This window comes from Callospermophilus lateralis, chromosome 3 (assembly GCF_048772815.1).
Source record: "Callospermophilus lateralis isolate mCalLat2 chromosome 3, mCalLat2.hap1, whole genome shotgun sequence".
Classification (NCBI taxonomy): domain Eukaryota; kingdom Metazoa; phylum Chordata; class Mammalia; order Rodentia; family Sciuridae; genus Callospermophilus; species Callospermophilus lateralis.
The window spans coordinates 35999405-36009888 of record NC_135307.1 but is presented as its reverse complement, the minus strand read 5'-3'; the positions used below and the strand labels follow the sequence as shown (position 1 = coordinate 36009888).

The 10484-nt window shown below is 50.6% G+C and overlaps 2 protein-coding genes across 2 annotated transcripts; both read right to left on the bottom strand.

The window, feature by feature from the left end:
• Positions 1-2078: 2078 nt before the first annotated feature.
• Positions 2079-4329, bottom strand: Cmtm5 (CKLF like MARVEL transmembrane domain containing 5). Its single transcript, XM_076848171.1, has 5 exons — positions 4204-4329; positions 3118-3270; positions 2545-2637; positions 2270-2354; positions 2079-2184 (listed from the first exon to the last, which is right to left on the bottom strand). Exons 1-5 carry the CDS (start codon positions 4327-4329, stop codon positions 2171-2173), a joined length of 471 nt encoding a protein of 156 aa, XP_076704286.1. The 3' UTR covers positions 2079-2170.
• Positions 4330-5863: 1534 nt separating this feature from the next.
• On the bottom strand, positions 5864-8786 carry Il25 (interleukin 25). The gene is made up of 3 exons (XM_076849294.1): positions 8778-8786; positions 8378-8667; positions 5864-6119 (listed from the first exon to the last, which is right to left on the bottom strand). The coding sequence occupies exons 1-3, from the start codon at positions 8784-8786 to the stop codon at positions 5864-5866; spliced, it is 555 nt and encodes a 184-aa protein (XP_076705409.1).
• Between the last annotated feature and the right edge of the window lie 1698 nt (positions 8787-10484).

The window sequence follows — 10484 nt, the reverse complement described above, 5'->3', positions numbered from 1 at the left end:
CTCTGCCTACCCATCTCTGAGGCCACTACCGGCATTAACATTGTCCTGGGATACCTGATCTTTGCAAACAAATTTTCTGCTGATGCCCAACAAGGTTCAGAGCTGGCCGAGGAGGGAGGCACAGGGAAAGGATGTGGAAAAGGTCCTATTCTAGTCAGCTCCTTGGGAATAGCTCACAGGAATTACCAGCCTTTGTGGGTTAGCACCTCCCCATGAGGGTATCCCAGGATTCCAGGACCAGCCAATGCTGAGCCCATTCAGTATTACAGGGTGGATGAAGTGTGGCAATGTTCATCCATTTTTACTGTCACACAGACATGGACAAGCACAGAGGCATACACAGGCACTCACCATTGAGCAAGGTTCTCCTGTCTCTGAGCTTTTACTGAGGACCACTCACATAGTTGCTCAGGGTTCAGCTGGTTTAACTTCCTCTTGCTCAAAGTAAAGCTCTACCCTCCACTGGACTTTTTGACGAGGCTCTACAGACCACCTTCTCATTCCTTTACCTGGCACCCCGCTCCCCAACTCCACTAGTTGATCTTCTTCTATGCCTCCTTTCAGGTGGTGCCCATCCAATCACATTCCTGCCAGGTCAGCCACCTCATCTTGAGAATTAATTATACTTAAAACCAGAGAGCTGTGAGCAGAATCCAGGAAAACAAAATCCAGTTAGTTCTAGACTTGGAAAACCTGCCAGGAGAGGCTGTCAGATCTGATGAGGAGCCAGGGCAAAAGGATAGGAGAACAGAAAACAGGAGGCAAAATAAGTCAATCCAAGAGAGGAGTGGGCAGGACCCAGGAAGAGAGCACCACCCCAGAGCTCAAGATCCAAGGTCCAGGCAGGGCTTGGGGACTGGGGCCTGCAACTGTAAGGAGCACCCCAAAAGATAAAGGAAGGCATTTCATAACAGGAACAATCAAGCACTCAGGATAGGGAACAGCAAGTCAGCTGATTGCAGCCACTGAGCTGGGCCCTGTCTTAGACTGGGCAGGGAAATCCTGGCTGCACTGAACTCCATGGACCAGGCCAGGCTGATTCCCAGGCTGTGGGTGCTGCTCCAAACTCTTAGAGCTGAGCTCTCCCATAGCTTTCATTGTGGGAAGCCCTCCACCAGCCTGTCTCCCAATCTGTGAAGGCTCATGGACAAGGCTTCACCTCTGAATGCCTGATACCCAGCACAGGGACAAAAGGCACTCAGGAAATGTGCTCTGAGGAACCAGCAAGCTGAGAAAGTGGGCCCATTGGTGGAGAGAGCTGCAGATGAGGCTGGTCTCCATTGTTTTCAGAGCTACAAGGGAGCTTCATATCATACTGTATCTAAAAAACCTGTCTAGGTGTTAGGACAGCTGGCTTCTAGCCCTAGTTCTGTCAACAAATCAGTAAGTCACTTCTCCTGAGCCCCAATTTTCACTTATGTAGAATGAGGGTATTGTCCTGCTGATATCTAAGAGCTCTTCTATTGCCACATTTTGTGAATTTCTTCTTATGAAGCCCCTGACTGTCCTCTTCCCTGCCGCCTGCCGGCCAAGTCCTCCCCAAACCACAAGAGGGAGCTCTACACAAGCCCGGGGCAAGCACCTCAGCTCAAGCCTACTGAGGTGAGCACAAGTAGATGGTGGGCACTTCCTCACATAGGAGACAGAACTCCAGGTGCCCAGTCACCAGGCACACAACAGAGTGGCCTTGAGCACAGCATTTCAGAAATCTCTCCCTCTGCTACCTCAGGCTGTGGGGCATTTTTTGCTTTGGTGAATGCCTTTAGCTTCTTCAGGCTGGCTCCCACCTCCTCATTGCTTGGACCTGGTCTCAGATAGGGATCATGGCCTGCTCCAGGCAACATTCCCATGAATACTACTTTGCATTCCTAATCTGCCTTAATTTCTTGGGAACAAGAAGACTCAATAGTAGGATTTGAATCTTTTAATTTGGGGACCCAGTTTCCTTCCCTCCCCTCTTCCCCCTCCCTCCTCTGGACAGAACCTCATCGGGATCCAGGCTCAGGGCACCAGGCTCCACAGATACATCCCCACTGACTTCTTGGGCACATGCCTCTGTAGACCTGGTGTGGGGGATGGTGGCCAGGGGGGTGGTCAATGAATCCAAAGGAGACATATCTGGGCTTCATGGTTCCCTGTGTCTGGATGGGCTTGGGAGACAGCCCAGGAGTCACTGCTGAGTCCCTGTGAAGATGGAACCAGGCATGGAAGCCATGTCAGGCTGGGGCAGCTAGGGTGGGGATAGGGGCATCTCAGGGAGCAGACTCACCCTGGGTGGCTCTAGGTACCATCTCAGTCCGGTAGATCTTAAAGGCATCGTAGGCAAAGACCGACACCAGGATGATGCCAAATACCTGTGGGAGGAAGGTCAGCATGGCACAGCAAAGGCTATTGAGCCATTGGACCAAGAGAGAGGGAGGTGGGTGGTAAAGGGAGAGGGGTGAGCCAGACCCCAGGCATTGGCTTCCACTTTGGACACAAGAAGTGTCCAAGCATCAGCCAGAGGTCCTAAGGAGCCAGAGTGCCCCACAGGACTGGACTCACGAAAGCAGCAATGGCAGCCCCTTCCCTGGAGGTCACAGCAGCAAAGGAGACCACGAGGAAGATGATGATGGCACTGAGGCAGCGGAGGAAGTCCTGGGGAGCCAGGGATGTCAGAAGGCAGGGAGAAATCACCCAGAGGTTTCCCAGGCTAGTCAGCAGCCTGACCCTCGGGGACCCTGAATTTCTATATAGGGATGGCCCTGGACACTTTCAAGAGAGCTCACAATGCTATCCAGGGATAAGAACAGAGTCCACAGCAGCCAAGGACTGGGCAGAGTCAGCCCAAGCCAGTGGCTGAGCTTTCCAGCCTGCAGGCCCAGGCAGGGCAGGGCTGAGGCTGGGGCTCTGGTGAATGAGAGGGCAGACTTAAGGGATGTATATCCTCCTTGTTCACAGGGACCCTGTAGCTGTGAAATCTGTCTGGGTAAAAGCACAGTGTGGAATACAGGGCATAACCTGGGACAAAGCCCAGCTGGGGTGTGGAAGTGGAGGGGAGCAGGGGGAAGAGAGGAAAACTCAGCAGTTGGATAGAAGGATGGACCAAGATGGGGTGAGGGAGGCAGGGTTCCTCACCAGACAGGGCCAGTTAAGCTGGTCGAAGCGCTGGTAGTACTGGGTGGCGTAGAAGAAGAGGAAAGTGAGCGTGATGAGGAACTCCAGCAACGCCGCGGCCATATAGGCAGAGATGGAGGCCGTGAAGCAGATGAAGATGATGAAGGTCAGGGCCTGCAGGACCGAGTGTGGAGATCTAGCCAGGAAGGGGACACATGCACAGGCCAGACCTTGGCCTTTCCCTCCTCAGGAACCCCACAGGCTGGCACCCACCTCCCATCCTTGGAGAGGATAAGGAAGAGCTCTGGCATGTCTCGCGTTCCTGGTGTCGGGGACACCATACCAGGCATTTGACCGTAGAGGGCCATCTCCAGCCCCAGGGACCCCAGTAACCCCAGCAGTTAGGCCAAGCTGCACAGCTCCAGGGAGTACGAGCCTATGGTGATCCTCTAGAGTGGTGTCCCCCAGGAGTACACAGTAGGCCTCTGGAGTTGTGCCCACAAAGGCCCTGCACCTCAGGAGGCGGCCCCTGGCCCACAATGCTCTTCCCACTCTCAGATGTCCTAAACTTCTCTGATGAGAACCAGAGCCTTTATTCCACACCAAGAGAGAAGGCTTAGAAGGCAGGTGCTCCGCAGCTATACAGGATGACAGAGAGGCAGAGGCCTTGCTAAGGAACTGGGGAAAGATTCTTCCTGAAAATAGATGTTCATGGGCAGCAGCCAGCAGATAAAGCAGAGCTGAAGGAAATCTGCCCTTTTTTGTAGTTGGGTTTCTTAGACATGCAAACAAGTGGTCACCCTGGAGGCTGGGAAAAGACAAGCCAGCTTTTATCCCTGTCCTATTCCTATGTCTCACAATCCCTCCATGTCCCAGGAAGCTGCCCTTCTGTCTAACTTCAACCCATCCTGCTGCAACTGAAACCTGCTCCAAATGGAGAGGCAGCAAGAAAGCTGAGCAGGAGATGAAGAAGGTGCAGCTGGAGACGGGAGAAGCTTGAAAAGAGAATTGCTGGGCTGTGAACTTGGGAACCCAGCTCAGGGCTGGTGGGCCAGGGAGCTGGGGATGGGGGAGACAGAAGCACCAGATTGGGAAGGCAGCTGTTACCAGCTCAGTTTCCAGCAGGATGCCTTTGAGGGAAGAGAAGAAGGTCTTGTCCACAGCGAAGCCCTGGAGCTCTGCAGCTGCCCCCTCCTCAGGGGGCCGGTCCCGGCGATTCCAAGCACTGAACATCTCCGTGGGGACCACTGGGCACTGCCCCACCCACCCACCCACACACTGCCACCAGCCCAGGAAGGGACCCAGAAACCCGGCAGGATAAGAAAGCAGACAGGAGCAAGAAGCCACTTGGATAAACCTGAAAGTGAAGCAGAGAGGTCTGCTGGGGGCCCAGGAAAAGGCAGCAGCTGGGGAGGCCTCCCAGATGGGCCTTCACCAGGCTGCCCAGAGAGCCTCTGCTGTTGCCTGCACCAGCCCCCTAGGAGGACGCTGGGAGGGCTGAGAGGCGTGGCCAACCCCTCCTCTTACTGGGAGCCCAACCCAGCCTGGAAAAGGGGAGAAGGAAGACAGGGAGAAGGAGGTCAGAAAGAAACTGCAGGAGCTGGGAGTAAGCATTAGACAGGGGCAAGAGTAAGACACCCCACAACACCTCTTTGACCTAAGCCTGAATAAGTTTATTTCCCCCTCCTATAACCTTAACCCTCTTCCTTGGCTGGTCCTTTCTCCCTTTTCCTTTTAAGGAGGGTGAGAGCTGGAGCCCAGCCCAGGCAGCACCCTCAGGACCAAGCTGCAGCAGAGGACAAAGGCGGATTGTTGGGGAGACAAGGGGGCGCTGTATGCCTGCTGCAGTGCCTCAATGGGCCTCTGTCTCTCCAGCATGCCAGGAGGAGGCCTGACCCTTCCCTGGTGTTCAGGGCTGGGTCAGGGAGCCAGAGAGTGAAAGGGATGGGAGGGTACAACAGAAACTGCATGGCATGGAGAGCTGGCAGGGCGGGCAGTAGGTGAGGGCTGGTGGTAGGAAGGAGGAGGTAGCGGGCTGAGGGCCATGGGATGTTCGGGCACCATGGATGCCAAAGACAAATTAGGCCATTTTTAAATACAGATATTTATTTGGATAAATCTCTCCACATTCAATAACAGCTTCCTCCTCAGAATGATCCATGTTGAAGGACTTGTAACTACACCAGGACATGTGCAAAGTAGATGATCATTGAGTGTTTGATGAATGAATGAATGAACAAACAAATGAAATGAGGGGCAACAGGGCCAATATGAAGAAAGCTCCTGTGCTGGGCCAGAGCAGCTGGAGATGGGAGGATAAGAGGAGTCAGGAGTGTGGCCTCCAGAAATGGGCAGAGCTTTGAAGGCCTTTTCTGAAAGGAAATGCCAGGACAACAGATTCCAGCAGCCACAAGCTGCAGTTGCTCCCTTCCAAAAGTGCTTCCAAAAAGTGCTAAAGTTGGGGGCTGGGGATATAGCTCAGTTGGTAGACTGCTTGCCTCGCATGCACGAGGCCCTGGGTTCAATCTCCAGCACCTCCAAAAACAAAAAAGTGCAAAAAAAAAAAAAAAAAGTGCAAAAAAAAAAAAAAGTGCCAAAGTGTGTATTCTCCCCAAGGCCTCCGTCCTGTCCGAGGAGCTTGCTGATGCAGGTGGTGCTTCGGAGGGACCAAGCATGTGGGTATCTTGGCCTACCATGGCAAGATGGTTGTGCACCTGGCTGCAGTCTTACAGATAAGGGTCTGGCTTCAGGTAGGTGGCAGGCATGACTAGGCCATCACACGGGGCCGTACACACACACAAGCCAAGGAGACGCGGTAGAGCCTACGCTCCAGGCAGTAGCCATGGTGGGTACCCCTTTCACCATGGCATGGACGCCGGTAGAAGACGGTCTGGTTGTGGTAGAGCAGCTCCGAGTTGCCCAGGGGGTCCATGTGAGAGCCCGTCTGTAGGCTGACGCAGTGTGGACACAGGCAACGGGCGTGATACAGATCCTGGGGGAGCCGGTTCAAGTCCCTGTCCAACCTGTGGGGATGCAACTGGTCAGTCCCTGGAGAGATAGGCCAGAGCAGGGAGGGCCAGGTGGGATGGGGCAGCTAGAGGAAGGACATGGGGGCCTGACTTCTTGTCTCAGTTCTGGCACCCACATGCTGTGTAACTTTGAATAAGTCATCACACTGCTCTCTGGGATTTATCTTCCCTAACTGAAAGTCAATGTAGGGAACAAAAGAGTGGTTTTCCACCTGGTCCTGTCCTGAAGCCCTTCAGGAGGCAGGGGAAGGTAAGCAGGCTTCTGCCTCTGCCTCCACCAGACCAAGTTCTTCTTCCATATGATATCGAGCTGGGGTTTAGCGTGAGGTTTCTTAGGGTAATTATTACATTTTAGGTCTTTTAAAATTATAATTGTTAAGCCAGGCACAGTGTCACACGCCTGTAATCCCAGTGGCTCTGGAGGTGGAGACAGGAGGATCTCGAGTTCAAAGCCAGCTTCAGCAAAAGCAAGTTGTTAAGCAACTCAGTAGAACCCTGTCTCTAAATAAAATATAAAATAGGGCTGGGGATGTGGCTCAGTGGTGGAGTGCCCCTGAGTTCAATCCCTGGTGCCCAAAAACTAAAATAAAATTATAATTGTTTCAAAAGTAAAAACTACTCTGACAGCCAGGTATAAGATAATTTTTAAAAAGAAAGAAAAAGAAAAAGAAGACAATCTCTCTCTCTACCAGTCCTACTTCCTTGAAGGAACTGTTTCCTATACCCACAAGACACTACCAAAGCATATATTATAAGCACACTTAACAGTGCAGAGAAAGACTTCTTTTCCTATTCTGAAAGATTTTGTGGTTAAAAAAAAAAAAAAAAAAAAAAAAAAAACCTTGAAAAATACAGAAAGAGTAGATACTCCAAAGGTTTGGATTCCAACAGTGGAGCAGGAAAACCCCCATCCCAGGTTGTAAGACTGTTTTCCATACAGAAAAACCCTGGAAGACTGGGGTCCACCTTCTGTAGCATTTCCCAATGGGGTTCCCTAATAAACACCATTCAAGAAAAGGTTCTGAGGTCAAATGAGTTTGGGAAACGTTGAATTTAATGGTTCCTTTTCTGCAGACTTCTTGCAGATTTTAGTGTGTAAGGGGCACTATTAATCTCAGGGTGTGGGGACTGGAGCCGCTGCACCCAAACTTACTTGACATCACTTTTCTGAAGAGCAGTTTGTAGAACAAGTGTTGTACATAACAGAATGGGCAAGGCTGACTAAGTGGCTATCAGAGATTCACAGCCTCCCAACCAATGGTGTGAGCTCTAGTTCAGTCAGTCATCTGGCACCCAACTTCCCCCAACAGGCTTCACACCATCCGATTTGGCCCAGAACCAACTGACCTTCTGAGACCACTCAAAAGCATTATGAATTGTTGACTCCACCTGGGATCTAATCTAAGTTAAGGTGGAGTAGGCCCCCTCCCTACCCCCACTAAACTTCATCCATTCCCAAAGTCACTAAGAAGAGTCAGATGTATGGGGAGTGGAAACACAGAACCCCCAAAGACAAAAGAATTATGGTTGGGATCCCTAAAATCCTAATCTTAAATATTTTTAAATCTCTGTCCCTATTGCAGTATTTCCTAACATTTTTCACATTATGGCCCAAATAGAGAATTATAATATTTCTGTGGCACACTGAGTAAAAGAATAAGGTAACATTATCATGACCAAAGATAAGCATCCCAGGGTTCTAGATGCCAGGTTTCCCCCAAGAATTGAGGGTTTTACAATCTTCATATACTTAAAACCCATTCATGACCCAGGGAAGTTACATTTGGTACTGGGATGCTTTGTGCATGTATCATACCATATTCCCTAATATTTTAGTTTTTTTAAAAAGTGGGATATTATAGAAAAAGAAGGAGAAGGAGGAGGAAGAGAAGAAGGAGAAGGAGAAGGAAAAAAAAGTAGAGTACCAACATTAAGAACAGATTTCATTTGATCTACATATTAGCCTATGGGGTATAATCTCATTTTACAGATTAAATAAATAAATAAAATAACTTGGGGGAGGTTATTGGCCCAAGATGACCAAATGGGAGTCACAGGTAGGACTCAAATCTAGGCTTGTTAGTTTCTGAAACTTTATGGCCTCTGAGATCAAAGAGGGAAAGTAGAATTGGGTGGAACTTGCCTGCTCCTGCTCCTTCACACAGCCCTAACACACACACACACACACACACACACACACACAGAGGAAAGCACAAGCAGGGTTTTCATTTGGGATAGGGTGGCAGACTCACTCATATCTCCAGGGGGAGATGGCCCTGCTATTGAGGGGTCCGTCTTCACTGGCCCTGCAGGATTCTGGGTGCTGGGCAAGACTCTCAGGCTCCGGGGGAGACATGAACACAGTTGGCCCCTGCAACAAGTCCTCGGAGAGATCCTGCCCTTTGCTGGGACCACAGCTGGGCCAGTGGCTGCAGTCCTTCCGGAGTCGAAAACTAAGGGTGTGGGTTCCCAGCATCATAGCCAAGAATGCGACCACCTGGAGAAAAAGGCCAGTGTGAGAACTGCTCTCACCTAATCCAGTCTCTTACCATCCAAACGTCTCCCCCAAACCTGGGAGCCTGGCCTCCCTCAACCCTCAGCAACACTGCTCAGTTTCCTCTCAGCAACCCCTCTGGCAGCATGTGCACTCACCTGGTACATGCTGGATGCTGCTCACTCAGCCACTGGTGGTGGTGCCCTGACTGACAGGCCTTCTGGAAGCAGGCTGACTGGAGTGGTTTGGGAGTCCTGGTTTTATTTTCAGCAAACCTGTTTTGTTTATTCAAATTTATTTCCACTATCGTTTGGAGGGAGTGGCTTGAGATTAAAAAACAAAACAAAACTGAAAAAACCTGAAAGCATTTCCAAAAGCTGTTTAGAATCTACCTTCATGGAAGTTGTGGTGACATCATGATCTGTCTGGTAGCTGATTGGGTAAGCTTTGCTCGTTGCACTTTTCCGGGTGTGGGGTCAAAGCAATAACGTTCTGCTATTATGTATGTTTGTAACTGTCATTATGGGAATTTTCCGGGTTGGTTTGCCACCCTAAATTATGGAATATCATTGGCCTTTCCTCCAGAGGCCTCGTTTCAGTGGTCTCTGCTACTCCCCCCAAGCATCTGATCTGCACTCTTCCCCTTAAATATTTCCCTTTCTCTCCATCTCCCTTGACCTCCTCATCCCCCTGGTTCTCTGACCTCTTTCCATCTTTGATGACCGCAATTCCTATGACCCCATCATCTATGGCTTCTCCCCCAAAGTTCAGTAGCTACCCCCTGACTTCCCCTCACCCTCTCTAGTTGCTGCCTCAGCCCCATCCCCACACTTTCCCTGGCGTCTTCCTTAGAATAGGGACACAGGCCTCCCCCCGCAGGACTGCCAGGAAGACCCTGATCCTGACACCTGACCCCATAAGTTTGTTACCTAGATGGGCAGGGCCTGATGGAAGAAGGTGTGGGTGAATGTTCCCATTGCATAAATGAGAAGGTGGAGCAAGGAAGAGGAGGAGCATGGTAACAACCTTACCTAAGTCCTGAGAGGAAGTCACCTTCACTCACAAGGCCTTGAGGACAAGGCTCATGGAAGGAATAGCTGCCACTCTCAGGCCATGGGGGGGTCCCACTCTCAGTCTCACTCCAGTATCATGATGCACCATCCACCAGAGGAGATATACATGCTTCAGAAAGGATGACCCCCAAAGACACGGGCCAGTGGGGGTCCAGCATGCTGAGAAAGACTGCAGAAAACAGACCAGAGTTCACTTCCTGCCCGTTGACCACCCCACCCCAACACACTCATACACAGACATTGTCTCTAGAATAATGCTTCCTGATTTGCATGTGCTTTCCCTCAGAAAATACTCCTCTAGTAACCAAGGACTCGGGAAATAAACAGAAGGAACCAGGAATAACTTTCTGTAGAGGGGGATTCCTCCAAAAGCAGCCCTAAAGGAGAGTCGAAATGTCAGAGGGCATTCTGGAGAATTGGGATAAGTTGGTCTGGTGAGTCTTGGTGGGGTCTGGAACAGTAGAGAAAGGCCACTTTGGGGAAAAATTGTGGTGGCTGGGAGAACAGGAGCACTTGGGAAGAACAACAAGGTCAGGAATATCATCACCCCACTCCTACTACTCACCATCAACCCCTGTGCTCCCAGACACCCTCTCCCTTTTATCTACTGTTGGCCGGGCTCCTGTGCACTTACACATTGCCAGGGAGGATGATAAGCCCTGGATATGCATCATCTTACTTTATCCTGACAATTAAACTGGACATGGAAACTATTATCTCCATATTACAGGTGAAGAAACAGACCCAACGAAATTTAGTCATTTACCCAAGGTCACATAGTTAGAAAGAGGC

Bases quoted from the DNA above. Each gene is read 5' to 3' on its own strand.
- Cmtm5 (XM_076848171.1), bottom strand. From the start codon at position 4,329: ATGTTCAGTGCTTGGAATCGCCGGGACCGGCCCCCTGAGGAGGGGGCA. The intron at 3,271-4,203 runs GTAACAGCTGCC...TCGGTCCTGCAG, and splicing joins TCCTGCTGGAAACTGAGCTG to GCCCTGACCTTCATCATCTT. The intron at 2,638-3,117 runs GTGAGGAACCCT...CTGGCTCCCCAG, and splicing joins AGCTTAACTGGCCCTGTCTG to GACTTCCTCCGCTGCCTCAG.
- Il25 (XM_076849294.1), bottom strand. The intron at 6,120-8,377 runs GTGAGTCTGCCA...GCATCCCCACAG, and splicing joins ATCTCCCCCTGGAGATATGA to GTTGGACAGGGACTTGAACC.